The sequence below is a fragment of the Neomonachus schauinslandi genome, chromosome 1, assembly GCF_002201575.2.
Source record: "Neomonachus schauinslandi chromosome 1, ASM220157v2, whole genome shotgun sequence".
Lineage (NCBI taxonomy): Eukaryota > Metazoa > Chordata > Mammalia > Carnivora > Phocidae > Neomonachus > Neomonachus schauinslandi.
In genome coordinates this window covers 55,970,623-55,985,876 of record NC_058403.1, presented here as the reverse complement: position 1 = coordinate 55,985,876, position 15,254 = coordinate 55,970,623, and the positions used below count along the sequence as shown (strand labels likewise).

Here is a 15,254-nt window from a genome sequence, read left to right as displayed (position 1 = left end):
ATCCCATTTTATTTATGAGACACCTGTGTCAAGAGTAGCCACCAAAAAAACACACAAACCAACCCAGTGTTTGCTCTCGGGTGTAAAAATGAGAGAACCTAGAAAAGTACACACTACCTATAAAAGGAATACTTAATACTATGTAACTGAAAAATTAACTATAAGCAAAGATCTTAATTAAAATGTATATAAGCTTGCTACACAGACATTTTGACATTTATTCAAGTAAAGTAACACCACTTTACATATGTGGTTCAGGTAGGGTTACTTTATTATATTTCATTTTGATTATTTGGAAAACCTCACAGTGAGGAATCTGTATATTAGCAAATATAAATTACAACTAGAACACAGTGTTATTATGACTGTTGTTATAGGAATAATTTAAGTAACTCATTTTGCGAGTAGATAGTAACTTACCTGAAATGTAGATGACCTTTTGATCACTTCTTTGACCAAGGGAATTGGTCACTTTACAGACATAAACACCAGAATAATTGAAAGTCAAGGGATGGACAAAATGAAGAGTATTGTCTGAAGCCAATAAACCATCAGGCCACTGTCCATCCAACCTAGATTTTAAAAAGCATGAAATTATTTTAAGCAGCTTCAGACTTTATTCATTGATAGCTATTTAAATAAAATATTATACTTTTGAGATGTTAGTGATTCAAGAACTGGCATTCCTTAGGTAGAATTCACTATGAAATGGAAATATGTAAGATATGAATTTTCATTTCAATAAGAATGAAGTAATTGATAAAATCCATTAAGAATACCCATTTTTTCAAAATAGCAATTGACATAAGTGCAAGAAGGCCAGCATATTAGAACGGGAGGGAAGGAAAGAAAAAAAATTAGGTGATTTTAAAGAATTATATTCAGAAAACTGGAAAACTAGAAAAATATATTATTTGAAGACCTACAGTATCAAAAGAATTAAAAATAACTCTCAGTGAATAGATCTATTCATGATATATCTACAAATTTTTTAAGAAATTTAAGATAAAAGCCACTTAAGTACATGATAATGTTTTAGCACCTTCCATAACATATTTAAATACTTTTATGTAACATATTAAATATTTAACATATTCAATTCATACTGAGCAAATCTATACTGTGCCCCATTCAAAGACAGTTTCTAAAGCATCAAAAAGGGTCTTCTTATAAAATAATCTCATTTGTAAAGTGGGCATCTGTGACGGTAAAAACCAACGTGCCATTCTGCACCAATTAACAATTTTTAAAAATGGTGTCTATACTAATTTGGCTAAGAGGTCTAGTGTATGCATTACTATAAACCACAATAGGAATAAAATCCCACTATGACAACTCTAAAGCCATTCATTGCAAAGGAACTAAGTATACTGTTATGCATCATACTGCCAACCTTAGGGTACCAAAAAACACACCAAGAGGCATTTATTTTGAAATTATTTTTAAAGCCCATTATTTTTTAGGGGAACAAAAAGTCAAGTAAACCAGGCACTCAACTATTACAGTTTGAGCTAAGCAGATTTTCAAAAGGTTCATTTATTCATTCACTCAGCCATCCATTATTTAATTGCCAGGAGCTTAATATTAACCATACTCTGCTCTGCTGGTGTTGCTGAGATACAGAAGTAAATAAGATACTGTATTTGCTTTCAATGATCTAAGTACACAGAAGACTGACAACTAATTACGAAGAGAATAAGAACAAAAAATAATAAAAAGGTAGAAAGAAACAAAACCAACACTGGACAATAGGAGGAATGATTTTGTTCTGCAAATCTAAAGGTCGTAGGTGGAAGAACAGTCAATAAAATCTTTTACAGTGCAGGAACTTCAATTTACATTGAAGAAAAAGGTAATATTCTTACATGGTTTAAAAAACAAAAACACCCAACCTTCTAAAAAACTTTGATAAGAACATTTGTACAAGCACCGACTTTCAAAAGATGAACTTCTAGGAGGATGAGAATGAATATGGAGTATATAAATACCAATTATCTCTCTACATTTTGAGGCCCAAATTCTAATCCCTTTAATTCTGAGAAATATAAAAATGGCTTATAATCCTTTAAAGTTGCTTATTCAAACAAGCCACAGTCAAAAAAAAAAACCTAAATATCACATTAAACTCACAGCAAATGACATGCTAAGCACCTTCTATATACTCTTTTACCTATGTTACCTGGTTTATATTCATTGTCTCTACCCTTACAACTCTATAATTTACTATTATCAGTGAGGAAACAAAGGATTAGAGAGGTTAGATGTCTTATTCAAAAAGACATTTCCAAGTACAGATACTAGGAAGGGAACTTGAAATTGTATGACTTTTAGAAATAACATATCACACATCTTAACCAATGACTGCTTCCCACTTTTAAGAAAATGTAAATGAAAAAAACCTTCTCTACTTTAAAAACTGCATCTTTGCTTAAAGACAACAGATTGACCAAATACACTGTTTCCTTACTCCCACAAAATCCCACCTAAAACAAGAGTAAAGGAATTAAAAGCTATTAAAAACCCACTAAGAGAAAGAGAACAGGAGGCAGAATTCATCAGATAAGATGTTTCAACAAACTTTTAGAAGACAGAAAACAGACTGAGGAAACAATATATGCTATGAGCCACTGTTTCTCAGTCAAGAGTGATTTTGTCTCCAGGAGACAACATGCAAGTCTGGAGACATTTTTGGTTTTCACAATGGGGTATGAGGCCAGGGATGCTGCTAAACATCCTGCAATTCATAGGATTGCCTCCCCCAACAAAGGTTTATCCAGCTCAACATGTCAACAGTGCCAAGGATGAAAAGCTCCACGTTGGGCTGAAGAAGTGCTTCCAAGAGGCGTATGAATGGGAATGCAGCCAATTTGGTCCAAGGAACCCAAGATTTGGAGTCTGACTCACTGTACTACTACAGAAGACCAGAGTGAAGCAGAGGGCTAGAATTATGGACATTAGTTGAAAGTTGAAAAAATAGACTCCTCTCAACTTTGTACAAATACTAGGCATTTATGTTTTAAAAAGAAGAATGAAGGTTAATTCAATAAATAAACTGAATGGCCACCAAAGAGGACTTCCACTCCTCCTGAGTGACATCTGAAGCTTCCCCAGGGAAATAACTCTCTACCTGATAATTCTAAATGGTATCTACTAATGAGTAGTCCCCACTATAAAGACAGAGTTTCCACTCAGAATTTTAATACATTTTAATATTTTAATGCATCACCGTGAAATGACTGGACAACTGAGAAAATTAAGGAATATCTACAAAATAAAAAACCAAACAAAAAAAACAAAGGAAGAAGAGACAATAAGAAGCAGTAAAAACTCTCTGAAGAGGAAATAACTTTAGTACTGTGTTCCTAGGAAGAAACAAAACATTACATCCATAAAATAAGAAAAAATGCAATGAAATGAAAGAGAAATAAGAAAATGCTCTTAGAAATTAAAAGTATGGGGGCTCCTGGGTGGCTCAATCAGTTAAGTTGCCAACTCTTGATTTTGACTCAGGCCATGATGTTCGTGTCCTGGGACTGGGCTCTGCGGGAGTCTGCCTGAGGATTCTCTCTCTCTCTCTCTCTCCCCCTCAGCCCCTCCCCCTACCCCCCTAAATAAATCTTAAAAAAAGAAATTAAAAATATGCATGCCCCAAAAATGTTTTAAATCAATTAAGTCAATGGGGAAAAAAGTCAAGGAAATTTCCTAGGAAAAACAAAACAAAACAAAAAACTGTTTGAAAAATAAGAAAGCATGTTTAGTACACAATAAATAGGAGGTCTAGTAAAAGCAAATTAAAAAAAGAGGGGAAATGATAAAAAAAATGACAAAATTATACACAGTTGATAGATACAAGTCTCAAGACTAAAGGCGGGCCCCAAATACTAAGAAATACAAATGAAAACCTTAGTATAACAGTTTGAAATTTTACAGATAAAGAGAATTAAGGATATTCTTTGAGGCTAAGAATTATTAGGCTTAGGGAAAACAAAGATCTTAGACACAAGAAAACAGAATTCCAGTATACTACTGGCAGTAAATAATATTTACCTGTCATAGGGAGGCAGATCAACGAAACCAGAAGCTGGTTCTTTGAAAGAATTAATAAGACTGATAAACCACTGGCCAGACTTAGCCAAAAGAAAAGAGACAGGACCCAAATTAATAAAATTATGAATGAAAGGGGAGAGATCATGACTAACACCAAGAAAATAGAAACAATTATTAGAAATTATTATCAACAACTATATGCCAATAAATTAAGCAACCTGGAAGAAATGGATGCCTTACTGGAAACCTATAAACTACCAAGACTAAAAAAGGAGGAAATTGACAACCTGAATAGGCCAATAACCAGTAATGAGATTGAAGCAGTGATCAAAAACCTCCCAAAAAACAAGAGTCCGGGGCCTGATGGATTCCCTGGGGAATTCTACCAAATATTCAAAGAAGAAATAATACCTATTCTCCTGAAGCTGTTTCAAAAAACAGAAACAGAAGGAAAGCCTCCAGACTCATTCTATGAGGCCAGCATTACCTTAATCCCCAAACCAGGCAAAGACCCCATCAAAAAGGAGAATTTCAGACCAATATCCCTAAAGAATATAGATTCCAAAATTCTCAACAAAATCCTGCTAATAGGATCCAACAGTACATTAAAAGGATCATCAAGTGGGATTTGTCTCTGGGATACAAGGGTGGTTCAACATTCGCAAATCAATGTGATAGAACACAGTAAGAGGAGAGAGAAGAACCATATGGTCCTCTCAACTGATATGGAAAAAGCATTTGACAAAATACATCATCCTTTCCTGATTAAAACTCTTCATATAGGGATAGAGGGAACATTCCTCAAGTTCATAAAATCCATCTATGAAAATCCCACAGCGAGTATCATCCTCAATGGGGAAAAGCTGAGAGCCTTTCCCTTAAGATCAGGAACACGACAAGGATGCCCACTCTCACCACTACTGTTCAACATAGTACTAGAAGTCCTAGCAACAGCAATCAGACAACAAAAAGAAATAAAAGGTATTCAAATTGGCAAAGAAGAAGTCAAACTCTCTCTCTTCGCAGATGACATGATACTTTATGTGGAAAATCCAAGACTCCACCCCCAAATTACTAGAACTCATACAGCAATTCAGTAATGTGGCAGGATTCAAAATCAATGCACAGAAATCAGTTGCTTTCTTATACATTAACAATGCAACTGCAGAAAGAGAAATTAGAGAAACAATTCCATTTACAATAGCACCAAAAACCATAAGATACCTCGGAATAAACCTAACCAAAGAGGTAAAGGATCTATACTCTAGGAACTACAGAACACTCATGAAAGAAATTGAAGATGACACAAAAAGATGGAAAAACATTCCATGCTCATGGGTCGGAAGAATAAACATTGTTAAAATGTCTATGCTGCCCAGAGCAGTCTATACCTTCAACGCCATCCCAATCAAAATTCCAATGACATTTTTCAAAGTGCTGGAACAAACAATCCTAAAATTTGTATGGAATCAGAAAAGCCCCCAAATCGCCAAGGAAATGTGGAAAAACAAAAACAAAGCTGGGGGCATCACGATGTCAGATTTCAAGCTATTATTACAAAGCAGTGATCACCAAGACAGCATGATACTGGCACAAAAACAGACACAAAGACCAATGGAACAGAATAGAGACCCAGATATGGACCCTCAACTCTATGGTCAAATAATCTTCAACAAAGCAGGAAAAAATATGCAATGGAAAAAAGACAGTCTCTTCAATAAATGGTGCTGGGAAAATTGGACAGCCACATGCAGAAGAATGAAACTCGACCATTCTCTAACACCATACACAAAGATAAACTCAAAATGGATGAAAGACCTCAATACGAGACAGGAAACCATCAAAATCCTAGAGGAGAACATAGGCAGTAACCTCTTTGACATCGCCCACAGCAACTTCTTCCAAGATACATCTCCAAAGGCTAGTGAAACAAAAGCAAAAATGAACTTTTGGGACTTCATCAAGATAAAAAGCTTCTGCACAGCAAAGGAAACAGTCAACAAAACAAAGAGGCAACCCACAGAATGGGAGAAGATATTTGCAAATGACACTACAGACAAAGCGCTGATTTCCAAGATCTATAAAGAACTTCTCAAACTCAACATCCAAAAAACAAATAATCAAGTCAAAAAATGGGCAGAAGACATGAACAGACACTTCTCCAAAGACCCACAAATAGCTAACAGACACATGAAAAAATGTTCATCATCATTAGCCATCAGGGAAATTCAAATCAAAACCACACTGAGATACCACCTTACATCAATTAGAATGGCAAAAACTGGCAAGGCAAGAAACAACAGATGTTGGAGAGGTTGTGGAGAAAGGGGAACCCTCTTACGCTGTTGGTGGGAATGCAAGTTGGTACAGACACTTCAGAAAACAGTGTGGAGGTTCCTCAAAAAATTAAAAATAGAGCTACCCTATGACCCAGCAATCGCACTACTGGGTATTTACCACAAAGCCACAGATGTAGTGAAAAGAAGGGCCATATGCACCCCAATGTTCATAGCAGCAATGTCTGCAATAGCCAAACAGTGGAAAGAGTCCAGATGCTCCTCAAGAGATGAATGGATAAAGAAAATGTGGTCCATATATACAATGGAAAATTACTCCGCCATCAGAAAGGATGAATCCCCAACTTTTACATCAACATGGATGGGACTGGAGGAGATTATGCTAAGTGAAATAAGTCAAGCAGAGAAAGTCAATTATATGGTTTCCCTTATTTGTGGAAATAAGGAATAGCATGGAGGACATTAGGAGAAGGAAGGGAAAAATGAAGGGGGGGGGGAAATTGGAGGGGGAGACGAACCATGAGAGACTATGGACTCCGAGAAACAAACTGAGGGTTTTAGAGGGGATGGGGTGGGGGGATGGGCTAGCCCGGTGATGGGTATTAAGGAGGGCATGTACTACATGGAGCACTGGATGTTATACGCAAACAATGGATCGTGGATCACTACATCAAAAACTAATGATGTATTGTATGGTGATTAACATAACATAATTGAATTAAATTAAAAAAAAAAGAATGCTTTTCACTAAATAATTTCCCTTTAGAAGTATGTGATATTATTACCTGCTCCACACAGATTTGAAGGGTGGTGGATTTGCATCAGCATTACACTTGAGATTAACACCTTTTCTTCCTACAAACCAATTCCCATCATAGCCTGTTACCGAAACTTCTGGAGCATCTATAAAATAAATGCATAACAGTACAAATTATCTTTTGTTAATGATAAATGCAACATGTAATGACAAAGCATTAACATAATGACTAAACTTCAGAAGAACAGAAATCATTTTTCCTTCTGTCAATATACATAACCATTGTGGAAGACAGTAGTTAATAAATATTAGTTGACTGAAAGAATAAGTGCATGAATGGACAATGAGTACCCAAACACTAGGTAACTATACCAAGTACAGTTCTAGTTATTATGGACACTGAATATAAGGATATTCACAAACATATAATCACCAAGAACAAAATATAAGAGTCCTATTATGAGAAGTGTAGATTTATGAACAAAGGAAATACATTATACTATTTAATTTGATGAGACATGGCATTTAAGTTCCAAGTCACCATATAAAACTGTCTTCAAGAAATGTTTAATCGGAAACAAAGTATCTCCTGAGAGATACAAAGTCAATTACAGAGATTAGATTCCCTGTATTACAATTAATTAATATTCTATGGGTAAGGAGAGATGTGACACAAACTTTCTAAGGCTATAACTACAACTAAAGTAAGTTATCTGTGGCCTCAACTGTTCTAAAACATTAAATTTTAACCATTCAATGCACCCAAACGTCTTTTGGTATATGTGCAATATAGTTAGTTAAATAAGCAATTATCCATATTTACCAGCAATATAAATTTATGCATTTACACCATACAATCCAATACGAATCATTCATTCAACATCATATTGTTTAACTCCTAATAAGTGGCAGGCACTGTTTTAGGCATTTGGTATAAATACAGACTCTGTATTCGTAAAATTTATTTTCCCATAGTTTTTAATAAGGAAGAGAATATTTTAAAAGTATTAAACTAAAACCTGTTATGAGAGCAAGAAGGAAAAGAACAGGATGATATAGAGAAGAAGAACCTAATTTAGACTGGGGATGAGGGTGAGGAAGGTCATGAAAGCTTCCCTAAGGAAACGTCACTTATGCATAGTACAGGGACCCTCCTGTGAGTTACCACAGTAAACTAGATAAAGAGTACAGGATCAGATGGGAAGTTAGAGACCAGATCAGTTCAATTCTGTCAGGTAAGCTTGATCTATTATCAAGCAATGTTTACAAAAAAGAGTAGTAAAAAATTAAACTTACACTAAAGTACAATTAATTACCTTAGTAATTTTAAGAAAGAAATGCCTGCCTCATAAATGACAAGAATTAACATTTTTGTAACTTACAATTGGTACTAAAAAATGTTGCTGAAAGAACAGTAGAGAGATCTGTGAGTTTAATTTCTTTTAATAGGAGGAGGGAATAGGTATTAAGGTAAGGTATCCCCAAAGAAAACCTCTAAATTTTGAGATCTGAACTTTGGATATAAGATTTTATCTCCTTAAACTTTATTCACATGTTTTATAGGTCCCAATTACAAAGAGGAAAAAAATCATGAGTACTCTAAGAATATTTTAGGAGCAAGGCAATAAATCTAAGCCATAATTATATAAGTCTTACATTAAAAGAAATATTTTTATATATTTAGGATTGCATTCAATCAAACAACCAAAAAAGCATAATGTACATAATACAAATGAAGAAAATTTCAGTCAATTACTAGATACAAGGAAGGACATTATATTTAAGAAAAATATTAATAGTACTTACAATTGGGATCTGAATTTTACAAGAAAAAGGAAAAAGTTAAGAGTCTGTGAAAGTAAGGTAGGAAAAGGAAAAAGAGAAATTTTAATTGGATTCTCCAGAGAAGTGAAAAGAAGGTATCTGCACTCAAGAATAAAATGGTAGTAACATTCACGTAAGATAACTTCCCAAGTTCAACCCTATAAATGTTGAAAAAGATTCTTAGAATTAGTTTTAGAAACCATTACATCAAGCGTAACGAATATGTGCAATTTAAAATTCCATGTATGTCGTATCAAAAAATAAAACACTAAGAACAAAAACTGTAACGCCTTTTAAAAACCTATTAATTTTCATTATCCTTGTTTTAAGTTACGTGCATTATCACTTTTTCTTCTGCTCAAAATTTTTAAATGCAACACAAAGAATGTGTCAACAACTGAGCTAACGTATAGGAAAAAGTATATACACATACGTATATACACATACAAACTTTACACACAAGGGAGCAACCCTTAACAAAAAAAGAAAAATAGGAGATGGGCCAAGCTTTGAACCTTATCTACAATGGTTATTATCCCAATGATGTCTTTAAAATACTGTCTTACTATATGAGAATCTTACAACATGAACAGTAAAATCAGATGAGAAACAGTCCTGGAAAAACAAAGATTTTCAAACTAATTAATATGCATCTAGGCAGTAAAAGATTCTTGCTGAAAACATCATGGGTAGCATGAATAAAACTGAGTAATAAATTAATCGAACTGGCAAAGTAGTTGTTTGTCTCTAAGTATTGCACATTTTGAGGTATAAATTTCCACAATTTGCTTAAGTCCAGCCTATTTTTAAGATCTAAAAAGGAGAAGGCTAAATAATTTTAGGTTGGAGAGCGACTTTAAAGTCACTGTCCATCTTTACAAACTAATAAAAATGTTCTGGTTAAACGAAATTTCCATGAAGGTATTTTTAAAAATTAAGAAAAAAAAGTCAATAAGGAAAAGATGTAAGAATATCTGAATATTAAATATTCAAACTAACAAGTCTGACATAGAATTATGTCACAGGGAGAAAGTTAAAATAAAATGCATGACATGCTTAAAAAGCAAATGTTATTGTTTACTTACACTGTATATCTAATATGAAAGAATATCGGATGTCCTTTTCCAAGGCTGGATGTTTTACAACACAGGTAATCCGCCTTCCTCTAGCAAATCTGGTTGGAAACAGCTTGTACTGGCTGACAATTGTTGCCGTTTCATTTGGAAAAGAAGTTGTAGTGGATTCCATTTCACCAAGATCACCTTCCCAGTCAATATGTGCAACTGGTTTTCCAGTGGCTGCGATACAGATGGCTGCTACTGTTTCATTTCCTCCATCAATTAAAGAATCTGGCCCTTTTATCAGGCTCACAGTGGGCTCAACTGTTCAAATTTTAAAAAATAATTAGTCACATTTCAGAGAAGAATATATTTACATCTTTCCAAGCCGTATCTAGCCATATTTCATAAACTTAGAGGCAAATGCATATAAAATCTACACATACGCTTTTAAGTAATCCCAACATCAGCTGGATTCTTGGAAGAGAAGATCATGAGGCAAGACAAATAAGAAGCTCAGCAAGACTCGAAACCCTTAAAGAAGGTTCTCCCTAGGAGAGGTACGATTTTTCTTTATAGGGACCGATGAGTTTGCCCCAAAGTTAGTATATGAAAAATTCCTGTAAATTGGATAATTTTCATTATGAGATTTTAAATATTACTCTGAAAGGGGAAAAGATGTAGTTTTAAGACACAGTGCTTCATTTTGCAGCAAAAATGCTTATAGAAAATATAAATTAAGTTACCAGTATGGAACCTACACTGTTAAATGTAATGTCAATAATAGTTACATTTATTAGAATGTGTATCCCATTATCTTATTCTAGTATAAGAAAGGTCCTTAGCAAGTGAAAGTAACCTTAATGTTTAGACCTTTCAATCTACTTTCCATATATCCTACCTATCTCTTCATATTTTCCAGCAAATTTCATGTGCTTCTTTCTACATAAATTCCTCAGTCTCACCTCATAAATTGTCTCAAGCCTACAGTTTATTCTGTATATTAAGTTTTTATCTCAATAACTTACTTATTTCCAAAGTTTCCAACCGGTTTTCAATGCCATCTGTTCTTGATTTGTGTCTAACTATTTTTTGTTTCATAATCTACTCGAGATACTAATATTTTCCTTATGTATTTCCTTATGTATTGTATAAGATGTATTATTGTAAAATAACAAAGGGGAAAGTACATACAACACATGTAATGAATACTTTATATTGTAAACAACACACATCTTAATGAAAAACATTAGTACCTTCCAGGTCACTCAACATGCTTCTTGATCTTAACACCTACCTGCCCTAGTATGAAATCATTATACTGACTTTGGAAATAAATTTTTGCTTACTTTCCATGACAGGTCTACAAGCAACAACTACGAAGCTAAACAACAATGGCATTTTACCTGTTTCTGAACTTTACATGAATGGTATTGAACTATATGCATTTTTCTTTGACTCAACTTTGTGCTCCTGAGATTAATTTATTTGAGAATAATCAGACTTAATTTATTATTTTGGAATTCGGGGTTCTTTTTACTTTTAATTTTTAAATCATTTAAATTTCCACGCAATTCTATAAATTATCAACTGCTATACAGTTTATTTACCATTGGACATTGGTGCTATTTCCTGTTGAGTATAAACAATTTTACAAGACACGTTCTCATTGGTGTATCGTGGTATATTTGTACGGGTGTTTCTCTAGTTTGTCCCTTGGAGTGGAATTGCTACTACTCTTTAATTTCAACTTTACGAGATAATGCCAAAAGGCTTTCCAAAGTAACAATTTACTCCCAATCTTAGAGATCCTATCAGTTCAGACACGCACCACAGTTTATACTGTCTGACTTCTCATTGTCTGTCCACCTTATATATAATGGCGTATTGTCGCGACTGTATTTTTTAATTTCTCATATTATGAATGAGGTTAAAGGTCTTTCCATGTTTAGGCCATTTGGAATTTCTTCTGCAAAATGCCTATTAAAGCCAACTGCTTTTTCTTATTGATTTGGAAGGAGAGCCCTTTTTTAAATGACATGTGGTAAAAATATCCTCTCTACCAGTTTAGGGCTTATCTTTTTGCCCAATGGTGTGTTTTGATGAGCAGAAGTTTTTAATTCAAATGTACTAAAATTGATCAGTTTTTAATTTCTTTTATTTTTAACTGCTTTTATACACTAAAAATTACTTCGATACTTTAAGGCCAATTACTATGTGATTTTTTTATAGTTTCCTGCAGAAATTTTATAGATTGACTTATCTCTTCAAATGTTAAATGATGCTGTTTAATAGTCTGTATCTGATAATTCCAATATCCTATATCTTTGCATGTCTGTTTCTGTTGTCTTATTTGTGCTGGCTGCTCCTTGTGAGGTCTTCCTTACTTGTATACCTGCGGATTGAAGGAGACTATATGCCTGTGTTTGAATAACTAAGGTAGAAATAATGTGAGGTCTAGAATAAAGATACTTTTCCTCTAGAAAAGATCTGAGTTTTCTTCTGCCAAACTCCCGAAATCACTAACCAGTCCAGGATCTCCTGAATTTAAGATCAAACCACTTAGGTCATTATACACCTGTAAGTCTATAAGAAGGCTGGTTTATTTCTAGTTTCCTACTATTCCAAAAATGTAAGCCTTTGGATACCAGGTGAATAAGAGAAGAGTTATTAGACATCCCCCATCTTGAGCGGAACTACACTTAGAAATTTGTCTCTGTCTTCTCAAGGCTTTCAAAATCGCAGCTTAGCATCTCAGGTGTTCCTTCTCAATTATCAAAAGTCCTCAGGTTGAATGCAACTTTCAGTGCTAGGCTTATTTCTGTTTTTACCTACTCCTAGATTTTGATCTACTTATATTTCTCACTATGTTCTTACTTCCTTGAAGCTTTCGATGGTATTTTATATTTCACTCCCATGGGAGAGTTGGTCTGAACAACTTATGCCATCATTAAGAGAAACTTTTAAAGTCAATTTTAAGTTACGTTATTTCTGTTTCTTCTGAAGGGAATCAATCTGGTTGTAGACTTTATTTGCTTTCTAAAGTTACTTTTCTCATATATTTCAATATTTTAGTTAACTTCTCTATAACCTTCCCTGTCTAGCAGTTTTGCTGTTGCTTCCTCTTAAGATGCTACCAATGCCGTGTACTTGAATGGAGGGAACATGGTTTTCCCAGCCCTGTGTGAACACCAGGATTGTTACTTAGATCTAATGCTTTCTGCTGGTTCTTTCCCCAAACCTCAAAAGTTTCCTCTCCCATGGACACAGATCAGTACTAACCCAAAGACTTCAGAGGGTCCTTCTGTAGATCTCTAAAACACACACTCTCTGATGCTCTCTGCTTTCCAGTATTTCTGCTCCACGAATTCGAATCACCTGTGCTCCCTGAATTCCAGTATGTCTCTTTTACTCCCTGACACCATCATTCTCTGCTTCAAATCCTTGTCACTGAGCCTGGAAATTGCCTAAGGAGGAAGCTAGAACATTATAGCGACTCACCTTGTTTGTTTTCCTTCTTTCAGGGATCATAATCCTACACTGCTTATTGTCCAATGACTAAAAACTGTTTCTTATTTGCCTGGTTTCTTGTTCTTAGAGAGAGGGTAAATCCAGTCCCTGTATTCCATCATCCACAGCAAGGGAAGTCTATTTTTTTTTAAATTATGTTCAGTTAGCCAACATATAGTGGAAGTCTATATTTTTACTGCAAAAGCAGTATTTCTAAAAATTGGGAAAATGGGGAAAAATTACCCACAACGACAATATCCTAATGCAGTTATTATCATTTTCTTGGCATACCTACAATTTTTTGGGTCTTCTCCTCAGGCAGCAACACTTCTCTTAACCATAATTTTAACAACTATAAAGTATCCCATCAAGAGAAGTAAGCAATTGCAAAACAACTGTTCTACTGTGGGGCATTTGTTGCTAAATTTTCCCAAAGCTTTTTTGTTAGATCACATTCCCTTAATTTGGTTTCTATTAATACCACTCCACTGAAACTCTAATGTTACCATGTAATCTACAGGCTTAATATTTTTGTCTGCCATTCTCTTTGACTAATTTGGTAGAAATTCAAACTTTGACACAGTTCTTCACATTCAGTTCCAAAAGAATTAAGTACTAATGCCTTAAGGTACCTGTTCTAAGTAATGAATTGTCATCTGGGCTGTACATTTAGAATACGAGCTGTGCACCATTCTTAGGAAAACTGAAAAAATGGTTATTCAAATCATGTTCTATAGGGCTTAATACTCACTGTGGAAAAAAAACTGCTAGAATAATCTTAAAACTTTTATCTTCTCCTGTTACAAGTAGTAGTATTTTGCCTGAGTTTTTCTCAAAGCTCTCGTTGAGCTCTTCATCTCTATTTCTTCTAACCTTTGCCCTAATAAATACTGGGTTCTGGGCCTTCAATTACTGTTTGCATCTCCCTTAGAAATTTTTATCTGATACACACTACTATCTACATGATCTCTAATTTTCTTCAATTTTGATACAAGGCCTGACTCCACAGTTTCTAACCACCTGCCTGGTGTTGTCTGCCTATATATCCTCAAACTCAATAAAGCAAATGCCTCCCAATCTTAGCCTCCCAGTCCCAACACCTGGTTTTCATTCAGACACGTCCATTGGAATTAATAACACAATTTACTCAATCACCAAGGTTCAAAACCTGTTTATGTTCAAACCTCCTTTGTTTCTTGTATCCAATCAGTTACGAAGTCTTGACAGCTATTCCTTTGTAATAGCTCCCTTCTTCCCTCAAGTGGCAGAAATCAGAAAATTAATTTCAAGCTTTCATGGCCACATGACTGAGGGATTATGATTTTAGGACTTCATTTAAATCCATCAAAAACACCAGACTAATCTTCATAAATCACAACTTTTATCACATTACTCCCTGAATCTCATCTACTATGACTTAAATATCCCTCCAAGCAAGGTGAGAAGGTGATCAAAGCAGTGTTTCTCAAACTTTATTCTGCATACAAATCACTTAGAAATCCTGCTAAAACGTAGACTTATCATTCAGTAAGTTTGGGAGGAGCCTGAAATTCTGTATTTCTAACAAACTCCCAAGTGCTGCCAATGCTGCTGGTTCAGCAACCACACTTCACATAGCAAGAGTCTGAGGGTAAAAGACCTGACCTTACACCTTACACCAACTTGGCATTTCTTAGTAATACAAAGCTCAAATTCCCTATCATAACATTCAAGTTACTTTAATGCAGTCCTACTCAACCTTTCTAGCCTTCAATTCTGGTA

At 34.6% G+C, this 15,254-nt stretch overlaps 1 protein-coding gene across 1 annotated transcript in view; it reads right to left on the bottom strand.

The window, feature by feature from the left end:
• Nucleotides 1-15,254, bottom strand: part of NECTIN3 (nectin cell adhesion molecule 3) — a 113,373-nt gene that overhangs the window by 53,935 nt on the left and 44,184 nt on the right. The window contains exons 3-5 of the mRNA XM_021692470.1: nt 10,011-10,307; nt 7,130-7,247; nt 421-572 (exon numbers count right to left, since the gene is read on the bottom strand). Of these exons, the coding sequence (XP_021548145.1) occupies nt 421-572; nt 7,130-7,247; nt 10,011-10,307 (567 nt within the window). The remainder of the gene's footprint in view (nt 1-420; nt 573-7,129; nt 7,248-10,010; nt 10,308-15,254) is intronic.